Below are 14,586 nucleotides of genomic sequence, written 5' to 3' on the forward strand. Positions count from 1 at the left end.
TGAGTATGGCCGCAGAACCCACATCCACGCTAGCTGCTCATGATCCTTGAGTAGGCTCCTAATTACTACCTGGCAGTCACACTCTGCTACCCTTACTCTCTCTCTCACTCTCCTTGATGATTGTTTCCTACCTTCTCTCTCTTCTCCGTTAATGAATCTTCAACCCTCATTATTCTCCTGGTGAGTTCAACCTTCATCCCTAACTCCACTCTTTTGCTCTTATCTTACATTAAATCCATAAAAAAAAATCCGTCAGCTCTATCTTCAAAATATATCCAGAATCCAACTCTCCTGCCTGTTGCCTGGGTCTAGAACATTTCATCTCTTACCTAAAGTATTACAAAAGCATCCCCTCCTCTGTCTTTTCTCCTCTTCAATCTGAGGGTTACTATTTAAACTTAAGTCAGCTTATGTCACTTCTCTGCTAAAAATCCTCTAATCACTTCTCTTCTCTCTTGGAATTAAAGCCAAAGTTCTTAAAATAGCCTATGAGGTCTTACATGACCTGGTGCCACTGATGGCTCTCTCCGACCTCTACTTCTCTTCCTCTGATCTCCTACTACTCCAGCTACACTGGCCTGCTTGCTGGACCTTGAGTACACCAGGCATGCTCCCTCCTTGAAGCTTTCTCACTTATCAAGCCTTCTTCTCAAATATATTTCCTCCAAATAGTGCAGGGCTTCGTTGGTCAAAAAAATTTTTTTGACCTATCCTATCTAAAATGACACACTGCTTCCCTTCTGCTCCCTCTGCCTGTCCCTTGCTATATTTTTCTCCTTATCATTTATTATCTTCTCTCCTTCACATAGTTTATTTTATTTTTTTTGCTTGGTAATTATCTCTTTCTTGTCACATTGTAGATTATAAGCTCTATGAGAGTAGGGGTTTTGTCTCTGTTTTCACTGCACCTAGAACAGTACCTACCATACATTAAACACACATTACATGTATGAATAAGGAGATGAACAAATGCCTGAGTTCCAACTGGCAGAAAGAATGTAATTATACTGTGATTATAATATCCGAGATGAATTAGGGAGGGTGGAGGGGCTACCTCGGACTTATATATTAAAATCCATGTCTTTCATAGGAAAAGAACGTTCAAGAGAATTCCCAGAATATGAATTGTATTGTTTCCATCTAAACTACTGTAGCAGTGTACTTAAGACAGTCACAGAAATACTTTGCATGAAGCTACCCTTGGCATTTTTTAAATGACATAAGAATTGCACTTCAAGGAGGTACGGCCGAGCAGGAGCGGGGAACAAAGGAGAGGGGAGGGGAGCGAGTTGGGCGAGGGAGAGCCCCCAGCCGGCAGCCCGAAGATCCCGGCCGGAGGACGCCCAAGTGTCACTTGAATCCCACCCGAGGAGCGGGCGCCTGGGATCCGAGCGCCTGGATTAGCAATAACGGCTGGAGCGCGTCCTACAAGTTACGGGAGAGTCGGCGGGGAAGGAGGACAATCGCGTGCCCCCTTCGGCCCCGCTCCTGGCCCCTCGAGACCCCAGCATCGCCTCGCGCTGGAAGGGGAGCTCCAGAATGAAGAGCAAGAAAGGTGTCGTTGCAGCATCAGGCAGTGAGACAGAGGATGATGACAACATGGACATCCCCCTGGACCTCTCCTCCTCTGCTGGTGCAGGCAAGAGACGGCGAAGGGGCAACCTGCCCAAGGAATCTGTTCAGATTCTCCGCGATTGGCTGTATGAGCACCGATACAATGCCTATCCCTCAGAGCAAGAGAAAGCATTACTGTCCCAGCAAACACACCTGTCTACACTACAGGTCTGTAACTGGTTCATCAACGCGCGCCGCAGGCTCCTCCCAGACATGCTGAGAAAGGATGGCAAAGATCCAAATCAGTTCACAATTTCCCGCCGTGGGGCCAAGATTTCTGAAGCGAGCTCTGTGGAGTCAGCAATGGGCATCAAAAACTTCATACCAGCTCTAGAGGAGAGCCCATTTCATTCCTGTACAGCTGGACCAAACCCAGCCCTCGGGAGGCCACTGTCCCCGAAGCCGTCATCCCCAGGATCTATATTGGCTCGTCCATCAGTGATTTGTCATACCACTGTGACTGCATTGAAAGACATGCCTTTCTCTCTCTGCCAGCCAGTTGGTGTGGGACAAAACACAGATATACAGCAGATAGCAACCAGCAGCTTTACAGACACCTCCCTCATGTACCCAGAGGACACATGTAAATCCGGACCAAGTACAAATCCACAGAGTGGTCTTTTCAACACTCCTCCCCCTACTCCACCGGACCTCAACCAGGATTTTAGTGGATTTCAGCTTCTAGTGGATGTTGCACTCAAAAGGGCTGCAGAAATGGAGCTTCAGGCTAAACTAACAGCTTAACCCATTTTCAAGAAGAAAAGTTTTCACAAATGTTATGATTGCCGGGGTGATGGCAAGAAACAAACTGCATTATTTTATATATTTTTTTATTAATATTTGCACATGGGATTGCTAAAGTGAAGCTTCCTGTTACTGAGATGTCTTCAATGGAATACAGTCATTCCAAGAACTATAAACTCAAAGCTACTGTAGAAACAGAGGGTTTTCTTTTTTAAATGTTTCTTGGTAGATTATTCATAATGTGAGATGGTTCCCAAGATCATGTGATTTTTTTTTTTTCTCTCTCCCTTTCCCTTTTTTTTTTTTTTTTGGTTGGTTTTTTTTTTTCCAGACTGTGCAATACTTAGAGAACGTATAGCATCTTCTCATTCCCATGTGGAACAGGATGCCCACATACTGTCTAATAAATTTTCAATTTTTTCAAATAAGTATGAATCTAGTTGATTGATGCCTTTTTTTTCATGACATAATAAAGTATTTTCTTTAAAAAAAAAAAAGAATTGCACTTCAAACATCTTCACAAAGCTGTGAGACAAAACTTTTTAGAGTTATGAAAAAGTCGCTGATGAAAAGTCTCTACTGGAATTACTTTGCACTGAACAACCATCAACATTAAAACTGAAAATTCTAAGTGCTCGAAATACGACGCAGGCATCATTCAAATCCAACCTGAATTGCCGCTACTCAGTGTAGAACAAAGACCAGTATTAATGCACTGAAGAGAAGTAGAGAATAATACAGAATCCAAAATCAAAAGGGCACATATAACCAGATCCAGACAGATGCACCACCTTTTGCTTCTTCTAAATGAGAGGTCAAATAATAAATATGTAACAATATTTGAAGTTATATTTGTGCCTCATTGAACTGGTTAGGAAACTGGAGATAGATCATTCCAAATCCCATTAATTCCAGGAGTTCAATCCTCAAGTATTCATTTTCATTGCCTTTATAAATGCCCAAGCTTATATAATTGGTTTTGGTATTTTTAAAGAGAGGTCCAGACTGGATGGACCAAATGACATTGGTAAAAAAGATTTTAGTTGCAGAAAAAAATTTAGTTTCATTTAACTCAGATAAAAGAAACTCTTACCAAATTGCTACTAAATGTAATCTTTCCTATTTGATGACACAAGCGATGAGAATAATCTTTTTACTGTCTATAAGAACCAGCACCACTTTCACTAAAGCTTAGGTCTAGAATCAATATAAAAAGCGCATATTATTATAAAAGGGATTATCCTTTGCTACTATTTACTGAATGCATATTTTCCTAAGCATTTTGCCACATCTCATTTAATTATTATGACAATCCTATGACTCCAGTGTTGTTATGATCACTATTTTACAGTTGAGGAAACGGAGCCCTGAAAAAACTGAATGCCTAGAGTCACATAGCTGGTAAATGGATAAAATGAGAATTTTGATTCCAGCACCCACATTTTTAAGGTGATTTCCAAAAATGCTTTGTGGTCTGAGTCATAACTATGTGAGCATATGAGAAAGTCATTGTTGGGTGTACCTTCTTGTTGGTAAAGGCCTGGTATTTCAGGAATATTGATATTATTTTGAAAGAGGTGCTTTTGACCTTGTCTCCTGTTTCTGAGAAAGGAAGCACAGGATTTAACTGATAATTTTGGACCTTCACACCTCAGTAGAAAAGGGTAAGACCAAAAGAGCAGGACACATTGAAAACTGTTAACATTCAGTGTCATATATAGGTGTATGTCCAATAAATGACATGTGATATACTTTATTTTGAAGTCACTGCAGTGAAACTAATAAATTTTATACACAGTAAAAGTACTTGAATCTTCTTAGCCTTTTCCTGATTTTATCTGGCTATAAATTTTTTATGAAAAGGTTATAGAGTCTATTTTTGTTTTTTTTTTTATATTTTTTTTTATAGAGTCTATTTTTAATGTTGGATGTTAACCTTGTTTATAACATTATTAGAGTGTGAACAATTACTGAAATAAGAAAAGCACTAAGCATATATGAGTTTCAGATAGGGAGCAAATGATGATTTATTCTCTATTCTGAGTATACAAGAGATAATAAATAAATTACTAGGTTCATCTTTTAAAGAAAACAAGAGATTTGTATCCATTTGGAAAAGAAAAACGAAAATTTGACGTTTGTTTTTGGTTGTCTAGGAAAATTGTATTGTGACAAAATTATGAATTTTTCTCATATCCTTTAAATGATTAAAATCCAAATTGTACTTATGGATTAAATTTCAAAATTTTCATGGTAGTTATGAGACAAATTTTAAAAGAAAAAAATTTTCATCCAAATTTCAGTTTAAGGAATCTTAGAACGCCAACACATGCGATATTTTTGGAAAGTTGGTACAGTCCAGATTGCCTTTCATTGAGAAATATAGCAGGGTACAGAAAGTCCTGGTTTCTATGTTACATGTCATGATGCTCCTCAGAAATCCAGGTTTACTAGCAAATTAATGGACACATTTTCTTCTCTTCCTTCATATGCCTTATTAGCTTTGAGCTTTTACATATTTAGATAAAATGATATTTTGGCTAAAGACTTGCCTCTTTTGCCTTCCTTGGGTTTTGGAAATTATTTTCTGTTCTATATTTTATTTGAGTTTTAGTAGTAATCCTGGTAGTGGTGCTCTTTGACTTAAAAGTTCTTTTAACTATGGAGCACCTAGATGGCTCAGTTGTTTGGTGGCCGGCCCTTGTTTTTGGCTCAGGTCTAGATCTCATGGATCATGAAATAGAGCCCAGCATCAGGCTCTGCACTCAGCAGGGAGTCTGCTTGAGGATTCTCTCCCTCTGCCTCTCCCCTACTAGCATTCTTTCTCTCTCTCTCTCTCTCTCTCAAATAAATAAATAAATAAATAAATAAATAAATAAATAAACAAACAAACTTCGAAAAATTAAAAAAAAAGATATTTAAACTACTATTACGTTAATTTAAGGATGAATAAAGTTCTTTCTACATTACCAATGGTAGATTTAAAAAAGATTTGAGGGATGCCTGAGTGGCTCAGTTGTTGAGCATCTGCCTTTCAGTTCAGGGCGTGATCCCGGGATCTGGGATCGAGTCCCACATTGGGCTCCTTGCAGGGATCCTGCTTCTCCCTCTGCCTGTGTCTCTGCCTGTCTCTCTGTGTCTCTCATGAATAAATAAATAAAATCTTAAAAAAAAAGATTTGAGATTCAAGATAAAGGAAACTACACTGTATGCTCTGAAAGGAAGATCCCAATATTTCAGGAACATGTCCTGCAGTAGAAAACACTTATACATGGGAGATAGAGAGAACTGTGTGGCTGTAAGAACATCACTTAACCACTTGTGGGTTCTGTTTCTGCATTTATAAATTTCAGCAAATGCCTACTTTATAACATTTGTCTCTTCTGATGAAGCATCACATGTAAAGCCTCCAGCAGAAAGCCTGATACACAGTGGCTAGTTAACATTAGTCACTTTATCTCTCTAACTTCTATTTACTGTTCATTCTTGAATAATAATAAAGACCAACACCAGACAATACTTACTTTATACCTAGTAAATTCAGGTGATTGAGCAGACTCTATCTCATATGTTGTATGAAGTCCAATTTTAATTTTTCTGATTCTTGGTAAATTATATATAGTAATTGCAGTAAAAAAGTATACCTTAAAAATTCCTTTCCATAATTTCATAATTTAATTTACTTTGCAATAGTGATATAAGATTAAATATATTATTATTATCTTGCTTTAGAGATTAGGAAAGTGTCACTATCTGAACTGAAATGACTTGATAAAAGTGGAGATAGAATGTAACTTTCAGTCTCTGGGCTCCCAAGTTTTGTGTGGTTCCATGGCACCATGTTACCTTTTTACAAAAATAAACCTTTGTCCCATTTATAGCAACATGTTAGTGGACAGTTAGCCACTCTAAGCAAAATATGTTAGGCATTAAAAACTTTTTGAGGTAACTCAAGAAGTTAGGTTGGCCTATGAAGCAGATAAGAACTGATTATTTGCTGCTGAAAAATCATTTTTCTAAAAAAAATACCCCAAGATTGTTCATACAATTAATGTATCTGTTATAACTTTGGGTTGAGTGCACTTGGTTTGACTGTAGTTAACTACATTTTTCCCTGGGTTGCTTTTTTGACATTATGTATGATAATTTTACCTAAATGAACTTATAGTTTCATTGCTTATTATTCTCTAGAATTTTGAAAATTTAGAAACTTAATGACTTGGTATTAAAATTTGGGACTGTATTTCATATACTTCCAAATACCTAAGGCACTATGCTAAACTTAAAGTATTTCTTACTCAATCTCATAGGCATTTTTGGAAGAAGTTCATATATCTATATGGGAATGTAGATGTTCTTCTTTTAAAGTAACTAATGTACCTAAAGTTCAAGTTATTTGTTTCGAAAGAATATGAAAAACATATCAAATAAAAAGACTCATAATGGAAAACAAGATGGATAAATAAAAGAATATAGATGCAGAATATGAAAATCTTACATGTTTGGATAAAGGCATGTGGCCTTATTCCACAGGTCAGTGTCAGTATGTAAGGTCTGTTTGGTTTTATCTTACCTACAAACTAAAAAGCTAAACTCTACTCTTTCATGATGCTGATAGAAGATATGAGTCTCCTGGGTCAGAGACAAAGGACTTCATGATTCATAGCAAAAGCTGCTGCTGAGTGTCAACATGCTGCTTGTGTCATTTCCCTGTGCTTCCTTTCCAAAACCATAGAAGTGACACACAGGACCAATGACAGATGCCTGCACACACTGTGGGTTATGTTAAAGAAGGGGAACTGATGTGGGGGATTCACAGCTTTTGTAATAAGAAAACACAAGCCTACTTTTTGTCTGGAGAAGGGGGTGGTACCTAGAGTTGCTCACTGCAAGCGCACCCTAAGAAATGGCCCAGATAAAGAGCATTCAGTGTCTTTTATTCTTGTCATACTCAAAAGAATAGTGGAGATGCTCAGGGCAACAGCAGTTGCTTTTCCCAACAGCAAGTGACTCTCACTATTTTTAAAAAGATTTATTTGAGAGAGAGAGAGAGAGAGAGAGAGAGCATGCACAAACGAGGAAGGGGAGAAGAGGCAGAGAGAGAGGGAGAAGCAAACTCCCCACTGAGCAGGGAGCCTGATGTGGGCTCAATCCTGGAACCCTGGAATCATGACCTGAGCCGAAGGCTCAGGCTTAACTGACTTAGCCACCCAGGTGCCTGGATTCTCACTGGTTTTAAATGCCAAGAAATGCATTCCTCTAAAGGATAAGAAATATTGCCATCAGTGACAATGCTTTCTACACTGGTAATTCTCATGAGGAGCAAGGGAAATCTTGAAATCTTCACAAAATCCTCCAGGTGATTTTGGTACAACCATCTGGCAGGAGGTGAGGGGGGGGGGACACCATAATCATATTTTTCCTTTAGAAAGGTAACTCAAGGCATTGTATGGAGATTAACCAGATTGGACAAGATGAGGACAGAACCTAATTAAGGAGGCTATATAACAACCATGGTAAGTGACTACGAGGTGATTCAATTAATGCAAATATGTATGTAGAAGACAGACCAAGAAAGGAGTGCTATACTGGAGAAGGGAGAGATAATAGGAGGAGAATTGTTCGAATTGACATTCATGAGGAAATCAGCACAGAAGTTTGAGATATCAAGTCTACTTTTTGAAAAACTGTATTTTAAAGATTTACTAATTTTAAGGGATCATAGATCTTAATATATACCAGGATAGGAAGAGGCATTCTATAGGCAATTTAGAATCCAACAATGAAATTTACTTTTTGTTAACTTAAAATTAGCCAGGACTATTCACTTCCCAGTTAGCTCTATCAAACACACACACACATACACACATACACACACACACGAGTGCACCAACATTTAGAGCACTATAGTGAACACTGAAGTCTACTAGACACTTTATTCATGACATAAAAATCTTAGTCAAAAATAGAACAAAAAATCTCAACATCCATGGGACCAAATAATATCCAAGATGTATAATAATGTCTAAGGTACTTATCAAATGAATGTGATTAATGGATAATCCAAACACTTCATTTAAGCTAAGAGTTTCAAATTCTTCTCATTCTAATCCATATTTTAAAACTAATTAGGGGGAAAGGGGGAAATAATTTTTTTTATTTTATTCTGTCATTTCTCTTTTTTTTAAGATTTTATTTATTTATCTATTTATTTCAGAGAAAGAGAACAAGCAGGGGAAGCAGCAGAGGGAGAAGCAGGTTCCCTGCTGAGCAGGGAGCCTGACACAGGGCTCAATCCCAGGACCCTAGTCTCATGACCTGAGACAAAGGCAGATGCTTAACCAACTGAACCACCCAGGTGCTCCCTGTCAGTCCTTTCCGAAAGAGAGAGAGAGAAAGAGAGAGAGAGAGAGAGAGAGAGAGAGAGAGAGAGAGGATAAGTGGGGGCAGGGGAAAGAAGCAGAGGGAGGGGAGAGAATCTTAAGCAGTCTCTACACTGAGGATAAAGCCTGATGCAGGGCTCCATATCACCACCCTGAGATCATGACCTGACCTGAAATCAAGAGGCAGATGCTTAACCAGCTGAGTCACCCATGAGCCCCTTTTCTCTTATTTCTTTATCTCAAATTTTAACTATCAGTTATCCATGAGTAAAAGGCATATGGCAGAGAAGAAAAGAAACCAGAGTCTGGATAACTAGTTGATGATAAGTGAGAAATGAAACATCATTCTTGGTCAGTATCCCAGCTAAGAGCAGCCCAGATCATTTCATAGACAAAATGGACATCCGGCTGTTAATTTTGATCTACCTACTTTGCTGCAATATTAGGTTTAGATACAAATGTCTGAGGCCTCAAAGTTGGTAAAGGGATGAAAATGGACATTCATAAGTCTAAATCACTGATATTTTAGTAAATTCAATAGACTAAAAATAGCCTTAGGCTCTTGGAATACATCTACAGACAATGAGTGCTGCCTCATTGTGTATGGAGCCATGCTCTTACCTGATTGCAAGTGTTGATGTCTATGCCCCCTTTCAGGTATTCCACTACTTTGTCCAGGTTGCCTGCTCTGGCAGCACGGAGGAAGCTTGCATTGCTGTCCGACTATGAGGGAAAAAAAAAAAAAAAAAGAAAAGGCCTTCAGCGAATTATGGATAAAATAAAGACACATCAAAGACAGAAAGACAAAAAATGTTTACACTGCAAATCAGAAAAGCCTTTATTGCAAAATACCTCAATATTGAGTTTAAAACACTGAATAATAATTCCCAGGACAAGGTAGCAACTTCATCGTATTTTTAGAGAGTTGTTTAAAGTCAATGGGAGGTATGTTCTGCTATATTGAAGAGTACAAAAGGACTATTAAAATAAAAGTGTTACTGCTTTATTATAAATCTTTTGTCACATTTGAGGATGAATTTATGCTACTCCCAAATCCACTGTTAACCATTCATTTTAGCTTCAAGGTGCTCATGACCTTATAGCAAGCCTAAAGTCAAGACAAAAAAAGGAACCAGAAAAGTAAAAGAAATTAAAGGGACTGGGTTTCTTTTTTTCTTTTCCTTTGCTGTTTGGTTTTCAGAAGAGTCTGAGAGAGAATGCTGAGTATGGGTCACTTGGCAGTCATCTGTCCTCGTTACAAGGGAAAAGGAGAAAGCTCTGAGGATGCTTTGAGGAAAGAGGATAACACTAGATGGCAGGTGTGGACTCAGCCAATGCAAATTTTGTGATCCCAGTGATTTTGGGAAAACAAGATTAAACTTAACCCAGCTGACACAATACCAGACTAAAATCCCTTGGTAAAGATAAACATTCATCACGGGGCTGCTTTTTAACTCCCCTTCCCCCAGTGCCTCTCAACATCAGATCCTGGAAGAAACAGCTGAATTTCCCCCACAGAACATCCAAAGCAGAGCTGCTCCAAAGGTGAAGCTACAGTCACCCAGCCACCCTAGCTTGCTTGTAAAACCTGACTTTTGAAAATCAACCCAATAACGATGATAAACTTTTGAGGTACCAGAACAACTTGTGCAACTTTATAATTCTTGTGGTATCGTATCTGACTAAAGAGAACGTGGTAACATGAAAAGGGAAGTGAGACAGAGTTGTGACTGCTCATAATCCAGCACTCTCCCCGGTAGGCTACACTGCCTCTCTTCCTCAAAGAATATGTTTGGCAGGGGCTCTTGGCACACTCTTTCAAGACCTATTTATTATGACTGGTGATGATGTACAGAGATAGAAATGGAAGTATTTTCTCTGGGAGTCTCATAGAGAATTGTTTGCATACTGTTAAAGTGATTTACACACGGGAAGACGGAAAGCCACAGGACCAAATTACCTCAAATTTAACTCAAATACCATAATGACTGATATATTTACAAATCAGACAGATAACTTATGAAGAGTTGAGATATATGCCTAAAATCTATACAGCTAGAATTCATGTCCCGATGCTTCAGAAGAGTATCACAGTCTGGCTACTAACTGACCATTCTTCCCTCCCTGCATGGCTGCAATGCCTCACTCTTTGTCCCTCCTGAAAGCTGTGCCCATGGCAGGGTGCCCTAAGGATATCTGCAATGCTGCAGTGACTGACTTGTGACTCATTTTAAAATGACTTCTTTATGGTTTGTGGCAAATTCTAAACTCCAGCGAGATTTTCCACGTCAGGTTTCTTGCCACAGCACTTAAAAATGAAAGATAATACTGTGCATTGTGTTAGGTCAATAACTCACAGGAAACATTGTTTACTATAAAACAACTAAAATTAAACAATATTAGGTGACAGAAATATGACATTATTTTCCACATATAGTTTTTTAAAAAAATAAATCTGTGCTATATGTTATATATTATGTTAAAGATCATGCCTAGAAACCACTGCTATCTTGTACACGAAACTTAATAATTATAGTTAACATTCATTGTTTACTATGGGTCAAGCACAGAGCTAAGGGAGTCAATCATATGTACTATATCCTTAATATTCACAATAATAGAATGAGAAAGAAACTATTATTATGTTCATTTGATAAGTGAGGAAAGAGTTTTAGGTAGTTTCCAAGGTCACACAGTTATTCAATGGAAGATCTAAGATTTATTTATTTAATATTCTTTTTTTAAAGATTTTGTTTATTTATTTATTTGACAGAAAGCACACATGCACACAAGTAGGCAGAGCAGCAGGCAGAGGGAGAGGGAGAGGCAGCCTTCCCGTTGAGCAGAGAGCCCAAACTGGGACTGGATCCCAGGACCTTGGGATCATGACCTGAGCCTGAGGCATATGCTTAACTGACTGAGCCACCCAGGCACCTCAGAAGATCCAAGATTTAACTTATGTTTATCAGCCTGGAGCTAGTCTTAACTGCTACTCTATCTCAGCCCTCCAAAGCATCAAGGCAGATATTACTACAGGTACCTAACCTATGTGCTATAGGTTTTTTTCAGTTGTGAGAACCACTGTTACGCCCTTGATCTACATATTTGCTCTGTAAATCACGGCACCTGCTAAATAGAGTCCCTTAGCTGCAGAGAGAATTCTTGGCTAATATCCCTGTCCACACATCTCTCAAACATCTATACACCTAGAAAAAGTAGTAGCTGGCTTAAGAAAACTACTTAAAAGCATAATCACTTGGGAATGAGGAAAAGAGATGGTAAAGTACATATTGCATTTAAAAAGCCATTGACTATCCTTGTCTCCATGCCTGATATGATTAAACTCAGGAACTAAGATCAGGGTGCTCTATCATTCCTGTGGGGAAAAGAGTGCCATGAATAAGTAGAGCCAGAGGGAGCACCTGATCTGGAAGGGATGAAGAAACACCTGAAGATATGACTGTGGAGGCTTAAATGAAGATGTTGGTCTGCAGGGAGCTGCAGGCACCACGGAGGAATGTCAAATTGACCCTCTTAGAACCTTCTTAAGATTGCTTTTGCTATTACATAACTGGTTTTCATAACTCGTTTTCTCTTTTCTAAAGCACACTTCTAAAAAGTAGATGTGAGCCGAAGACGTACAGCCAATCCCTGGAATTTTAGCAAAATATATTTCCAGTGTTCTGGAGGATTCTAGACCCAAGGGAAATGTAATATTTCCCGCTAGGGACCTCTTCAACAGTGAGTCATAGTAGCCTTTGCTATAAGTTGGATTCTTTCAGAACCCGTTAAAAAATTTAGCTTTCCCCAAGTGAGAAAATGCATTAAAAATGTATTTTGCAAATGCAAATACATGAAAGTGTCATTAGAAAACAGTTCCAGAACATGGGTTTCGAGAACAAAATTAAAATGAGATTTCAGATGTTATGTATAGATGCTGACATCATTTTAGGTAAAAAGTAGAGACCTGCATGGATATATGTATTATTTCGCCACTTTCACGTAGACATAGGCATACCCCTCCTCCACAATGAGGTCAATCTGTGATTAAAGCTCTTGACACAAGAGCTTAAGATAAACAGTAGTCAGTCTGGTTACCTTCAATCAACACAGAGATGAAAAAGGATTCAGGGACTCATGGTGAGAGACGCAGCAACTTTCACCACACTGTGTTTCCCTCTGAGTAGGACAGAAGTAATTATTTCAAAATTAAGTGTACATAGGGGGGAAGTATGCTTTCAAAATAAGATTGTTGTCTCCTGGTTCAACCAGGAGATTTCACACATAACAGCTCAATAAAGGGAAAATGAGGCAATAGCAAATCCTCGGGGGAAAGTCTCCGACAAATGTAAAACTAACCTCTTTCTGCTCTACTGCATTATGTCCCTAGGACTCCCAAATCCTAAAACCAATTTTACTTATGCCTATAAAGTCTGATTCTGGGCAAGGAATTCAAATGCTGAGCCCCACTTATTTTAATCTGCAACAGATGGATGTCATTAAAACTTGCCCCTTTTACAACCCTGGTGTGGCATCTCAAGTCGAGAAAGAAAAATTTCCTTTAAAATTCCTCTTGACACAGTTCTGTACATTTTTTGTATCTAAATGTTAGAAAAACAGAATACTTTCTTAGCACCCAGCAGGGTGGATGTGAAAGGCAAAGAAGAATGTGCATTCACAGAGCCACATTATATCCTAAAGAAGTACTTCTCCAAAGTCTAGGGGTCACAGGCGTCCATGAGTTTTCCACAAGATGTTTTCTTTTTTTAAATTCTGTGCTTGCATTTCAATAACAACCTAATAAGAAAAATACAAGCATGTTCCAGGTCATCTAGATGGCTACCCTTTAATGAGTACAATCATGTAATTTTGGTATGAGCCTTGGTGCTTATAATTCAGTGTATAACAAGTGAAGTAGATATTATATACAGATGCATGATTTACAAAACATTTTGCTGTGGTGCAGATTCTCTGATCATTATACATGACAGGATGGAATGCATGATAAACCAAAAGAACAGCAGTCAGCAGCCACATTACCGTAGCAAATAAACATAAGGTTCAGATGCTATCTTTGCATCAACCGTTAGCAAACCATTGCATTTCTAGTAATAGAAAATCCACGGTGAAACATTTTTCAGTTCCCAATTCTTGCTTTTACTGGATTACAGATGTACAAACCTTTGCTGCAATACTAATTTTATCTCCAAGCAAATAGAGGGAGCTTTAAACGATTATCCAAAGGCATGCCATTAAAATTGACATTAGCAAATTTCTCTAATAGCTTTGTTTTATTACTCTGAACTGAAAGACAAAACCTTAAATGTATTAATGATGATTTGTACAATGCAGACAAAAAAGATATCCGTTATGTTATTTTCATCGGAGTCAAATTCAGAAGCATATTAAATTATAGAAATCTAAGGTTAGATCTTTTTACTATTAAACCCAATATCTGGGACGCCTGGGTTGGCTCAGCGGTTGAGCGTCTGCCTTCCGCCCAGGGTGTGATCCCGGATCCGGGATCGAGTCCCACATCGGGCTCCCTACAGGGAGCCTGCTTCTCCCTTGGCCTGTGTCTCTGCCTGTCTCTGTCTCTCTCTCTCTCTCTCTATCTGTGTGTGTGTGTGTGTGTGTGTGTGTGTGTGTGTGTGTGTCTTATGGCTAAGCAAATAAAATCTTTAAAAATAAATAAACCCAATATCTGTTATTTAGTTTTAGTCCATTCTACTACCCACTCTTAAATTGGAGTCAAGTTTTTGAATTTTGCTAATGCTCAATTTGCAAAACTTTCTTTTTAGTAATGGTCAAAGATTTTAAGGAATTTTGTGCAGTTTTATTTTTA

The 14,586-nt window shown here is 38.4% G+C and overlaps 2 protein-coding genes across 51 annotated transcripts in view; one reads left to right on the forward strand and one right to left on the reverse strand.

Annotated features, from left to right (window-relative positions):
- Positions 1-14,586, reverse strand: part of ANK2 (ankyrin 2) — a 330,735-nt gene that overhangs the window by 190,213 nt on the left and 125,936 nt on the right. For all 50 annotated transcript variants that reach the window (XM_038581813.1, XM_038581821.1, XM_038581822.1 and 47 more), the window contains exon 2: positions 9,363-9,464. In XM_038581813.1, coding sequence (XP_038437741.1) covers positions 9,363-9,464 — 102 coding nt within the window. The remainder of the gene's footprint in view (positions 1-9,362; positions 9,465-14,586) is intronic.
- Positions 1,304-2,793, forward strand: LOC119877796 (homeobox protein TGIF1). Its single transcript, XM_038581856.1, has one exon. It carries the CDS (start codon positions 1,540-1,542, stop codon positions 2,356-2,358), a length of 819 nt encoding a protein of 272 aa, XP_038437784.1. The 5' UTR covers positions 1,304-1,539; the 3' UTR covers positions 2,359-2,793.

The sequence above is a fragment of the Canis lupus genome, chromosome 32, assembly GCF_011100685.1.
Source record: "Canis lupus familiaris isolate Mischka breed German Shepherd chromosome 32, alternate assembly UU_Cfam_GSD_1.0, whole genome shotgun sequence".
NCBI classification, from domain to species: domain Eukaryota; kingdom Metazoa; phylum Chordata; class Mammalia; order Carnivora; family Canidae; genus Canis; species Canis lupus.